At 41.6% G+C, this 13374-nt stretch overlaps 2 protein-coding genes across 4 annotated transcripts in view; both read left to right on the forward strand.

The window, feature by feature from the left end:
* Positions 1-1058: 1058 nt before the first annotated feature.
* On the forward strand, positions 1059-8658 carry pgm2 (phosphoglucomutase 2). Its single transcript, XM_034593927.1, has 14 exons — positions 1059-1234; positions 1918-2085; positions 2289-2480; positions 3324-3407; positions 3552-3745; positions 3919-4108; positions 4224-4321; positions 4799-4979; positions 5318-5411; positions 6205-6334; positions 6812-7004; positions 7327-7460; positions 7823-8539; positions 8607-8658. The coding sequence occupies exons 1-13, from the start codon at positions 1160-1162 to the stop codon at positions 7923-7925; spliced, it is 1836 nt and encodes a 611-aa protein (XP_034449818.1). The 5' UTR covers positions 1059-1159; the 3' UTR covers positions 7926-8539; positions 8607-8658.
* Positions 8659-10783: 2125 nt separating this feature from the next.
* Positions 10784-13374, forward strand: part of tbc1d1 (TBC1 (tre-2/USP6, BUB2, cdc16) domain family, member 1) — a 41324-nt gene continuing 38733 nt past the window's right edge. For 2 of the 3 annotated variants that reach the window (XM_034593835.1, XM_034593842.1), the window contains exons 1-2: positions 10784-10951; positions 11849-12494. In XM_034593835.1, coding sequence (XP_034449726.1) covers positions 11886-12494 — 609 coding nt within the window. In that variant the 5' untranslated portion in view covers positions 10784-10951; positions 11849-11885. The remainder of the gene's footprint in view (positions 10952-11848; positions 12495-13374) is intronic. The other variant, XM_034593849.1, reaches the window with a different exon arrangement.

Consider the following 13374-nt stretch of genomic DNA (forward strand, 5'->3'; position numbering starts at 1 on the left):
ACAAACAAACAAAAGTCACAAGTGATTATAAATTCAATTTGCTACATCTCAATGTATTTCATCTTCCATAATCCCCACTTACAGTTTTATCCCTTTTAATAAAAGAACAATAGAATTATTAGAATAATTTTCCCAATGCTTTGAAAGTAGAATATGAAATTGACCAGGGTTATATTATAATATATTAACTGATTATTATTGAATATAATTACACTTTATAATGAACAGTTGTGTGCAGAAGTTTTGATAATGTCTCTCTTCACTGGCCATAGAAATAGTTTACAAGCTGTAATTTTTGACTTTACCACATGTTTTACATACATTCTTACATACAAGGGATAATCTCCATCTTGTCTCCCCCCACATTCATTTATTTCAATAAATGAAATTAAATAGAATACATAGAAATTCTAAGTTGAGGTTAACAGGGGTGCATGCAACTGTACTTGTATTTAGTTCAAACTATGACATTTCATCATATTATTAAAATCATAACTTTTTTTTTTTTAAGTAATATTCACAAATTAAAGCAATACATATTATGTGGTGGAGTTGATTAATTAAGTTGCATAAAATGAAAACAGCATAACTACTTCAAACACTGTGTTGACATTTAAGTACAGACTGAGTAGATACAGTTTCCACTATTTCAAGGTATTATTGTGCTTTACCTATGTAGCACTGCACAATTTTATTAATCTTTACATACATACTTCCACTCTTTATGTGCAGTCAATGCTCTATGACTTTGTCCACTCGATGGAATCATAGATTGTGAATAAAGTTATTTAGTCTATATTAACAGTCTATGGTGGGAACTGGCCTTGAAGAGGGCATTTCTCAGTATTTACCACATTTGCGGCGGCCCCTGAAGGCATCAGATGAGAAACTCGTGACACTTTACGTCGCTCCGCCTCCACCCGCAGCTGTCACACGGCCCAAGACCCGCCTCTGCCTGCTGATTGGTATTTCACCCTTTCCCTAACCAATCCCCGTGCCGCAGCCCCCAATTGACCAATCAGAGTCAAGGGCTGGTCCTAGAGGGGCGGTGACAAAGCGCCACAGTTTGACAGCGTGTTCCGGTGTTGCTCGGTGAAAAGATTTCCGGGGTGAGTTCATGTTTTGATCTCTGGTTTCTAGACTCGGTTAAAGAAGAACAATGGAAAACAGTTCGACCACAACCGGGGACGCGGATCTGGACCAGGCGATCAGTCTGTGGCTGCAGTATGACAAGGTAAGCTAACTGCTAACTGCTAGCTCAGTGCTGGGACATAGGAATTGATGATGAGGACAAATGTGTATTACATCATCTACTATTGACTAATGAGACTTTCTAACGTATTCAGAGATTTAAAGATTGTTGGTTTAGTTTTAGAAATGTTTAATTTGTCTCCAGGCAAGTTAGCAATACAACATATAGAGAAATGCACTTTTAATAATGAATTTAAATGGAATTAGATCATAACGGTGCGAGGGTTCACTGCATTATAACAATAATAGCAATACAATAATAAGAATAATTTTCCCAAATCACAAATATTTTTACAGGAGCTTTGGAGGAAAATATCTGAAAATAACAGACCTGTAGAATAAAACCTTACCTTCTCTTATTTGTCCAACACAGAGTCATCCGTGACCATAAAAGAGACACAGGACTGGTCCACTCAGTCCACACATCATTACATTAAGCTCTCAGTGTCCCAGTTAAACAGGAGGCACCATGTGGAACCACTTACTGTATTTATGGTTGTCAGTTTGAATAACACTGCTTCTTAGGTAAAGTTTTTACTTTTATTTTATCACAGCTGATAAAGAGACCTGATTTTTAATAAATCCTTTATATCTGCTTCTATTGTACTCGGATGAAAACATGTATCAGAGCTGAAACGATCAATCACAGTGTATTTTCTTCCCCAGAACCCCAAAACGGCGTCTATGGTGCGGGAGCTGGTGAAGGACGGAGCAGTGGAGGCTCTGAAGAAGAGTTTCTCCTCCAGGATGGAGTTTGGTACGGCCGGTCTGAGAGCAGCCATGGGCCCTGGCATCTCGTGTATGAATGACCTCACTATCATCCAGACCACACAGGTTGGTTAATGGATAAACTTCTTTAGCTTTCACACATTAAGCATCAAGTCACATGCAAAGTCACATTATTGATTCTAGTCTCATGGTTGCATAGCTGCGTTCGCTCACATGCCACCAATCACTGTCCCCCCCGGCTTCCTGTCACTGATGTTAATTGTCCACTGCACGTTTAGCACGTTCTGTCTTGTGTTCTTCCCTGAAAGGGTTTCTGTCTCTACCTGGAGGAGAGTTTTGAGAACCTAAAGGAGCGAGGGGTGGTGATTGGTTACGATGCCCGGGCCCACCCGCCCAGCGGGGGCAACAGCAAGCGTTTTGCCAGCCTGGCTGCAGCGGTGTTCATCAGTCGAGGGGTTCCTGTGCACCTCTTCTCTGACATCGTCCCGACGCCTTTTGTGGTAACCAAAGAACTCTGTTTATTTCTTCATATGTTTTTTTTTTTTCTTCTATTCACCACAGAAATGGATGAAATAAATGCCTTAAAACAGAAGTATCACATTTACATTTTAATAAACTTTCTGTGGTAAGTAAATACAAGAAACCAAATCCTGACGACAGATCAGTCAGTCTGGTGTCATGTTTGTTAGTGGGGTGAGTGACAGAGGGACAGAAGCTGCAGGGCAAACTCCATTCAAAAAGCTCCCTTCCCCTGTATGTACTGTACTAAATGTTGCATAATGTGCATATGATTCACTAGATTACACTCAGTTTAAGACCTGTGACGGTACATTTAACACCGTTTTGTGTCTGTACCGGGCCACAAGGCGGTGTGGCAAAAAATATTATCAAGAAGATCAGTTGATATTGATTATTCTCACAATAAAAATCTCAAGTTTAAGGACTTTATGGGAAGAGAATGACAAACATTAGCAATATTCTCACTGCAGCCCAGAGATTGAGTCCTGACACCAGGTTACTTTGAAGTGATATAACATTTACAGCAGTTTTCCTGCCTCTACTCTACATCACGACAGAGTTCATTCACCTTTTTTGGGTGTGGATCCTTAGAGTAACTTATTCTCTACAAATTTTAAATTCAGAATGATTCACAGGCCAACAGCCATATGAAAAAGTATACCTGGGGCCTTTCAGGATTACTGTTGTGTACTTGTAGGGACAGTGAGTACGCGTCTTCATTTTGTTCTTTAATCAGTCAACATCAGTTAAACTATTTTTCATGTCCCCATGCATGTGTTTTATTTATATATACAGTAGTAATTATGTTCCTCTCCTCCCTGCAGCCTTTCACAGTTTCCCACCTGGGTCTGTGTGCTGGTATCATGGTGACTGCTTCTCACAACCCCAAACAGGACAACGGCTACAAGGTAAAACATCTCTTACTTTTCTTTTCCTACTCATCCACTGGCAGGGATTCAAATTCTAAATTTACTGATAAGCCTACATGTGTCATTATGTTTCGTTCGGTGTTGTATCTGCCGTCACATCTGTGTTTTGCCGCTCTGTCTCAGGTTTACTGGGAGAACGGTGCCCAGATTGTGTCTCCTCATGACAAAGGAATCTCTAAAGCCATAGAGAAGAACCTGGAGCCTTGGCCCGAGTCCTGGGACGCAGAGGAGGCCTTGAAGAGCCCCTTGCTGAAAGACCCCTACCAGGACGTCCACACCCAATATTTCAAAGCCATCCAGAAACACTGTCATCACAGGTGCTCGCAGATAACGCCACCCACTGTGCAGCATATATCGTTTAGAGTGCCTGAGGGCAGACAAGAGCATGCTGTCAAATTAGATGAACTGATTCTAATCATCATCTGTCACTTTAGGCCATTTTGAAGTTTGAAATGTCGTAAGAGAAAAACCAACATGTTTGTCTCCGCAGGGACATAAACAAGAGTTCAGAGGTGAAAATAGTGCACACATCTGTGCACGGCGTTGGCCACACGTTTGTCCAGTCAGCTTTCAAGGCATTTGACCTCCACCCTCCGTACGCTGTAGAGGAACAGAAAGATCCAGACCCCGAATTCCCCACCGTGAAATATCCCAATCCTGAGGAGGGGAAGGGAGTCCTGGTACGTCCTGACCTTCACACGTTGAGGCCAACACTCATCACACGCAGTCATATTCACTGAACAGTAGATGATGTGTTTTGGTTGAAGGTGTAAAGTGTGTTTGTGTGTTTTGCAGACACTGTCGTTCGCACTGGCGGAGAGGGAGGGGGCCACCGTGGTTCTGGCGAATGATCCTGATGCTGATCGTCTGGCCATGGCTGAGAAGCAGGAGAGGTGTGTGTTTGTGTCTCTATGATATTGCATTGATTGTATTATACTCACAAATGAATGAATGGTTGAATGAATGGGGCAGATTTAAGGGCAGTAAAGGTTAGAGCCAGGGCTGTAGAGACAGAAACTGAATTCAAACTCATAAAGAAACACCATTTGGTTTTTATACCAGCCACCAAAAATCTTATAATTATTTTTACAGCATCGTTATTAAAATCCAGTTTAAAAGCCATCTCCACACTCAACAATATACAGTAATTCAAAAGAACAAAATACTAAATTCCCCATTTTTATTGACATTGGATTTTCCACAAGGAAAAAAAAACCCATCGTGTGTAATTGTTTGAGGAATTGTACATTCTGAACTCCTTCTCAGGTGGATTTAAAAAAAAGAATCCTTGTATTTCTGGAAACGGTATTATGGACATGACCTGCAGTGGAGAGTGAGTTCGTATCAACCTGTGTCTCTCCCTGTGTCAGCGGACAGTGGCGAGTGTTCAGCGGTAATGAGCTGGGAGCGTTGCTCGGTTGGTGGATGTTCCGTTGCTGGAAACAGCAAAACTCTGACGCCGATGCTGTTAAAAACATCTACATGCTGTCGAGCACCGTCTCATCCAAGATCCTGCGCGCCATCGCTGTCAAGGAAGGCTTCCACTTCGAGGTAACGCAATCAAACTCAGCGCTGCAGTTTCATGCACATGTGAATCTTGAGACCAGCAAACCACATCGATGAGGCTCAGTGTTTTTTTTGTTTTAAATAATTATTTTCCTGTGCATCTTACGTCTCCATGCAAAAATGTGGTGTTGTTTCCTGCTGCAAGCCTGTACTACTGCAAAATGCTGCTAAGCTAGTCTCTTTGTAACGGAGCAGATAGTAAATGTTTTCCGGTGAATATTTTAAGATGAAATGGGTCTAAACAGGATATGAACAGTGCAGCTGAATGTAGGAATGCACCTTTTGTAAACATTTCAAGTTTACTGTCACTACTCTTTGCACAGGAAACATTAACAGGATTCAAGTGGATGGGGAACAGAGCCAGAGACCTTTTGGACAAGGGGAAGAGTGTCGTCTTTGCTTTTGAGGAGGCCATAGGTAGAAACACACACACACATTAATGTCCAGTGCCATAATTACAGAGATACAGCCGTTTTTTATAGATTCTCTGTGGCATCACATTAAAAAGGGGTTGTGCAGATAATGAACTCCACGATGTCACAAGCTAAATTTAATTTGATCTGCCTGAAAGTATTCACGTGAAGTACATTTGTAAATTTGGAATCAGTTGATGGCAGATTACAGTTTACCATATTGCTGAGAAGTGATTGGAGGTACATTTCGGCCTCAGTCACAAAACCAAGGAGATGATCTTCTGCACTTTCAGTTCAAACAGTAGCATTACCTTTTATAGAAGCTTTACAGTAGGACTCATGGATCCTCCTGGTGTCGCCAGTATAACCACTATGACCTTTAGCAAAGCAGTTTGGGCTCCAGTTGGTGACCACCAAAAGGCAGCAGTCTTCAAATTCTTTCTTTTGTAGCTTACTCCAGCAGACTGAAATTTACATGCAGACATCATACACCTCAGTGTATATCCATGAGTTACTAGTTAAAGGGAAACATGAATCATTAATGTCAGTAAAGGAACGACAACATCAGAAGTGTGTCCACTGAAGACCTTGGTCTCAGTCGCACAGCATGAACTGGGTTAAAGGTCGTTTGGGGTGAACATGGCAGACGTAAAACATCACATAGTTGAGGGCATTCCCATGTAACATGATTAGGATGCTGTAATTGGAATCACTTGCTGGTGCACACACTGTTAGTAAAGTGACTGCAGCAGCATGCTTTCAGGGGGATGAACTGAAAGCCTGTGTGTGTGTTGCAGGGTATATGTGTAGTCCCTGTGTATTGGACAAGGATGGAGTCAGTGCTGCCGCCATAGCAGGAGAGATGATTTCCTATCTGGCCACAAAGAACGTCGGCCTTTCTCAACAGCTCACCTCTGTCTATGAACAGTAAGACACACACACACACACACACACACACACACATTGTACTCATCTGACATTGATTTCTATAACCACAACATTAAAACCAGGGGGACCTTCAATTTCCAAACATTTTGCTTTGTTTTTTTAGTTAAACACATGTTTGCTTGAAACTGTGAGCAATTGTGTGTAAAAGGCTTGGAGGATGTTTTCTCTCGTTTTGTGGGTCTGTCAGAGATGTTGCCCAAACAGCAGCGACGTGTATATAAACCCTTTTCATATTGAAAAGGCACACTATGGATTTTTAAGTTCTCTACAAACACAGCAGCTGAAACATGTTAGAAGACATGTATGCCATAGGTTTTATGATGAAATTATTTAATAAAGTAAGCTCAAATTGATTTAATCCTAACTCTAAGCCCAGTTATCGCTTTAATGCTGATCGCTGTAGATTGAAAATGCAAACTTTCAACACACTTTACTCTCTCCACATTTCATCGTCAGGTATGGCTACCACATCAGTAAGAATTCCTACTTCATCTGCCACGACCAGGATGTGATTCGCTCCTTGTTCGAGCGCCTGCGCAAGTACGGTGGCCAGAAAGACTCGTATCCCACCGAATGCGGTCGCTTCTCCATCTCTGCCGTGAGAGACCTGACCACCGGCTACGACAGCAACCAACCTGATAAGAAGGCTGTAAGAGCACAAACGTGTACATTTACTTTCACATTCACTCAGATGCTTTTTATTCAGAGGATTGTGACGTACTCTGAGACTACACGGAGAAATAAAATTAAACGCAATGTTCAGAAACTCACATTTTCCCACTTGAATTTATAAACCTTGATGTTCAGATGACAGTTATTGTTGCAGCAGTGGCAAAAATATATATTCAGAAATCAGATTATTAAAAGCCACCTCTGAAATTATGTTTTCACATTTGCTGGTTCTCCAAATGACAGTGACTCCTCCTGTTGGTCCATCTGTTCATGTGTCACTCGCTCCTCTCGTCTCTCAGGTTCTTCCCACCTCCAGCTCAAGTCAGATGATCACCTTCTCCTTCTCTAACGGGGGCGTGGCCACCATGAGGACCAGCGGCACTGAGCCAAAGATCAAATATTACACTGAGCTCTGTGCTGCTCCTGGTAACAGGTAGGTCACCGTGGAGACCAGCTCAACAAGTGACATATGTTTCATGTCTGTAAGGCTGAATAAATTGATTCTCTCTGTATTATAAATATCACAATTTCCTTAAACCTAAGTGGCCACCCACATTTTGTTCATTGGTTTGTTTGACCAACAATCCAAGAGACAAGATATTAAATTTACAATGATATAAAACAGCAAATTCTCACATTGTAAAAGACGGACTAATCCATTTCTTGATCACCCACAAACCAATAATAGGTTTTCAAAATAGTTGCCCATTAATTATCTGGACTCCCTGGTTATTTCAACAGTGACCTCATGATATCATTTTATAATTTTCTCCCCTCTCTCTGTGTCTCAAACAGTGACGTGACGCACCTGAAGAAGGAGCTGGACGACTTGGTTGATGCCATCGTTGAAAACTTCTTCGAGCCGCAGAAAAACAAGTTGCAGCCCAAACCAGAGTAGCACTGGTTAGATGTACGAACGCAAACTGGGCTAATATCTGACCAGCATTTCACACAATGTCTTATCTACTCCAGAAGAGATTCTTGGTTAAATATAGGTTGTATTTTGCTCTATAACCACATCGACGACCATTCTACCACATAGTTTGTTTTTGCTAGTTGAACTTGTTAGAGATCTGAATATTCCTGATGAATCCTTTCATTTTAATAATTTGTGGTCAATGACCCAAGATTGAGTTTGTTTAGCCATCCATCTGCATTTGAGGTGTAGTTATGGGTCAAGTGCCAGGTTTACATCCAGCATCTCAGCCACATGATGCAAATACAGTTTATCACAATGCTTAAATCTGAAATGTTCATTATACAGCCACAATCATTCCTACTTCCTGACTGTGTGTTGGATACACAGATTTCTGTATATTCACGTGTATTTAACATGATGCATTCCACACTTTGCTTCAGCATCAAGTACAGGGCTGCTTACAAGAAGAGTTACAGACGAGTGAAGAGTGCAAGTGTGATGTTGTGACCACGATATTGTTAACACTTTGAATGTGTGATACCAAATTTAACAGTAGAATATAACACAGAGCGTGACAGAAGAATATTTTTAAAGTAGGCCAGATTTAGTCAAATATGCCACTGCAAAATTGGCGGCTAATAAAACAGCTGGGTCTTAAAGGTTCAGTGTGTAAGATTTAAGTGAAAGGGATCTATTGGCAGAAATTGAATATATAATACTAGTCATGTTTTCACTAGTGTTTAATCATCTAAATTGTATGAGTTGTTGTTTTCTTGACCCTAGAATGGGCCCTTTATAATTAAATACTTTATATTTACATCAGGAGCAGGTCCTCTCTACGGAGGCCGCCATGTTTTTTTACAGTAGCCTAGACTGGACAAACTAAACACCGTTTGAGTTTGTATGACAGCTGAAGGCCACTACAGGTTCTCTTCCATGTTTGGAAGGGGAGGATGGATGAAGTGAGGGGTATTCAGCTGCAACATGAAACTTCACCACTAGATGTCACTACATTCTACACACTGAAACTTTAGAAGCTTTGATTATCAGGAAGGAGAGATTCTGTGCATGAATTTTTCAAATCTTATTACTTTATAGGAGTAGTTGTTGCAACCACACCAAGTGAAATACACAACCATTAACCACCATTATGTCATTGATGTTGACTGAACTGCAGCTCACTTTTCCTCGTGTAACCTGAATTCTAAAATACTGTTCCACTGTTCCAGTCAATAAAAATCGGTTTCTAACTGTGCATGTGGGTGCAAATGTAAAGACGGGGACATGAGGATATACACACATGTTGGTCATTCTTCAGTTGTGAGGGCACTGACTGGCAAAATGCGTTTCTTAGCCCCTGTACAAGGAAACTGAGCTCATGTGCTCCGTCGTTTGTGAAAACCCGGTCACGCCAGTCACGTTGAAAAATGATGCGTGTCTGTTTGTGGTCATACGGTAAGGGCAGACATCTATTATTGACAATTGATTTGAGTTCCACACAATGGAGGTGACCATGAACAAGAGTGGGGTGAAGTATCTTTTATGGGTTATATATAAATAATTAATATGAGCAAGTTATGAGTGCCATAATGGAAAAGTATCCAAATTAGCCTTTGATTTTCTCACAAATTCGATAGTAAGATCATCTGAAACTTATCGTACAGATAGTGGGGGTCACTATGAACAAGTGTGAGGTGAATTATCTATGTCACCTCTCAAGGATTGTTTTTATACTAATATTTAATAAAAAAGCAAGTTTTGAATGCCATAATGAAAAACAATCTACAGTAAACTCTTCTGAAACTTGACATTCTGGTAGTAAAGGTCACCATGAACATCAGCGAGGTCACCTTCAAGGATTCAAAAATAATATTTTTTAACATGAGCAAGTTATGAGTGCCATAATGGAAAACTAGCCACATTTTACTTTAAATTTCTCAACATTTCTTCAGTAAAATCTTCTGAAACTTGACATTCAGACAGTTGGGGTCAACTTGAACAATGACTTTCTAAAAATAATATTTCTTATGAGCAAATTATGAGTGTCATAATAAAAGAGTAGCCAATTTTGCCTTTAAATTTTATTAAAAACATATAGAGCTAATATTCCATTTGAACATACTTGTTTATGTTTTGTGTGGAAATCAAATCACTTTGTCAATAAGTGTCATTAAACTTTCAGTTCGTCATTTTGTTCTGCTCCAACGACCTGTACCGTAAGACTACAAATAGACACGCATAATGTTTCAAAGTGCGGCTGGCGTGACCGTGTTTTCACAAACGACGGATCACATGACCGCAGTACAAGGAAAAGCCTCACCTCGACCCTCACACTAACCCCAGTCGATAGTGTATCTATATTTCTATATTTAAATGTTGGGACAGTTCTATTGAGAGTCATACAGCTATACCAGGAAACAGAAACCCCTTTAGGGAGCTCTTACTAAAGGCCCTATCAAATGAAGCTAATACAGGGCTGGGGAACATCTTTATCGTTCCATCATATGCTTAATAAAGCTGGGGGGGCGTAGGAGCCTTCCTCATGTTCCCATTATGTGCCATGAAAGTATTGGGAAAAATATTAGGAAAGTCTCCCCCGGTCCCAAGCATAAATGTCTCCACGACATTTGTCCACACAAGTGTGGAAAGATATTTACACGCTCTCTCTCTCTCTCTCTCACACACACACACACACACACACACACACACACACACACACACACACACACACACACACACACTGTGCATACATATAGTACATTTACGCACGCCAGCCCCGCATCCTCCTCCAGCGCATGCAGGCAGCATGCACTTGTCATGCTCCATCTGAGCAGAGAGGAGAGGAGGGAGGTTGTGTCGGCGTCGTCTTCTATATTTAACCCAAAGTGCAGAGAGCTGTGGCTGTGGCTGTGTGGAGCTTCCTCTCTCTGTCTCTCAGTTGCTCTGACAAACATTGCAACCTCCCTTTGTCCAACGCTTCACGCAGCGGGCAGGACTGTGATCAGGTAAGGAGACTGCAGTCAACTAATAATACTGACTTTACTAAAATACCTATCTAGCAGGCATTATACACTCTGCTGTTGGCGCAACCTCGTGCGTAAAAATAACTTGTTCCGTGCGTAAAATGATGATTACGTGTGAAATATGGTGTGGGCTGCACCCATAGGCAATACGATGTAGTTTTCCTTTCCATGTTCACCGTTATTGTGCAGAGCAACGACCAGTATGTTTCCTGCACTGTCCCAGCTGTTAAAGTGGAGGGTCTTCTCTACAAGGTCACATACGATCTGTGCGTGAGCAGCCGTTCGTTTTGGGTTCATTAATCAGTAAGAGCTTTGGTTCTATAGAGATTATGGTGTTAATTGGAAACTTTCATCTCGTCCCTTTATTAATGCTTAGAGGTTATTGCATGTTCCCCATTGATTTCACATACCAACCGTATTGCCACACCGCTGTCTAACGTGAGTATGTTAACAATGTAGAGCAGGAGCGGTCAGCTCCTCCTCTATCTCTCATCACTGTCTTACAAACCAGTGACCAAATATGATCCCCATTACTCTAAATGGTATGTGTGTGTGTGTGTGTGTGTGTGTGTGTGTGTGTGTGTCCTTGAGACTGACAGCTTCTAGGTCAGTGTTCATGTCATGTGTCTAGTTTGGTAAACAACACCAGGTGGTCATTTGGTCATATACCCTTTAAATGACCCTCTGACGACCATAACTCTCGTTATGGTCGATGTTACACGAATGACAAAGTGGAACATACTTGCAGCAATAATAAATATTTGCTTTGAATGTTTGCTTCTGTTACCTTAAAATCTACAATGATCAGACTTGGTATGTGTGTGTGGTTGTTGAATATTTCTTTTAAATGTCTCCGTGCTGTAACTGGTGTTTTTGCAGGTGAAGTGGAGGGAATCAGCTTCCTCTGGCTTCAATCATGGAAGGACTCTACTTTGAAGTGAAGCCCAGAAGAGATGAGCGACGCAGTTTGGGGATCTCTGAGGAACCCCGTCCAAATCTAACTTCAAACCGCCAGTCCTGTCCATCATTTTCACGTCTCACCTCCACACACTGTCCTCAGAAAGTCCCCCATGCTGCAGAGAGGACCGCAAAGGTGGAGGAAGAGGGAGAGGAAGAGGAGGAGATACGATACAAACTGACATTGATTGGTTCTCGGCCGGTCCACCACCTCACGACCATGGCCATGCTACCCTGGGTGGTGGCTGAGATCAGCAGGTCTCGGCCTGCGGAGAAGGAGCTGGGCGCGGGGATTCAGTGTGCAGGGCCCGGAGATGGACAGCTGGACTCTTCCACCTCCAATCAGAAGGTTTCTCTGAGTGTGTCAGCATCGTGGCTGCGATGCGTGTCCATTCTGGGAGAGGGAGTCGTCTGGGATCCTCTCACACACACGGTGCTGTTTGAGTGTCGACCTCACCAGGTCACTAAACTAATCCACAACAGCCAGGAGCCCAGCAGCTTTGGCTGCCTGGTCCGAAAGACTCCAAACTGTGCCTGCTACGTCTTCCAGTGCCAGGACAAGACCAAGGTAGGCGTGTGTGGATGTGTGCACAAATTAAGAGTATACTTATAATATTAAGGGGTAACTCAATCACAAATACAATCACATCTACAACAGTGTGTCACATTATAAGTGTGAGAGAATCTCCACATATCGGCCAAATCTTCACTCAGACGATGCTTCAGTAGACAGGACACATCTAGGTCAGGTCTGTAGAGATGAGTATTTCTTTTTAAACAGTTGCGCAGTGTAAAAAGCGGCTCTAAATATATCTGTGTGCTCCAGACCGAACCATCACTCCAGATTCTGTGACATATTCAACCAATTATTAGGATTTGTCAGCAATAAAAGAATCTTGATAACTTAACACTAGAATAAACTCGCCTAAATTAAAAGAGCTGCAAAGAGAGAAAGTCACCTGTGATCCAATAAATAAATACAAAACTATCTCTATCTCACAATATGAAAGAAAAACAATCCCTGGAGTTTTGTGGTAATCTGTTGGGTGCTTTTCCATTGTTTTTTTTAACAGACAAAACGTAACCTCCTAATTTCTTAATTAAGGGGGAACACACATCAAACATAAAAACACCAACACCATCTCAGTTCCTACAGCTTCACAGAGTTACTGTGGGTCTGATTATAGCACATTTATACTGTAAGTAAATAACAATTAGAATGACTCAGCTCTGCAACAATTTTCTCCTCATGTTTACCGATGAACAGCTGCCTGAGCTCTTGAGTGTGGCCCGATCAGAATTTATTTTCCACCAATGGAAACTGGACTTGGCCCTGGTGTTGTAGCAGCTTATGTAGACTGAGCTCTAACTCCATTCAACAACACAAGTAACAATAACAAATCCACAAACAACACACTGGCACAGTCTGCTGACTCACACACCTTGCA

The sequence above is a fragment of the Hippoglossus hippoglossus genome, chromosome 1, assembly GCF_009819705.1.
Source record: "Hippoglossus hippoglossus isolate fHipHip1 chromosome 1, fHipHip1.pri, whole genome shotgun sequence".
Classification (NCBI taxonomy): Eukaryota; Metazoa; Chordata; class Actinopteri; order Pleuronectiformes; family Pleuronectidae; genus Hippoglossus; species Hippoglossus hippoglossus.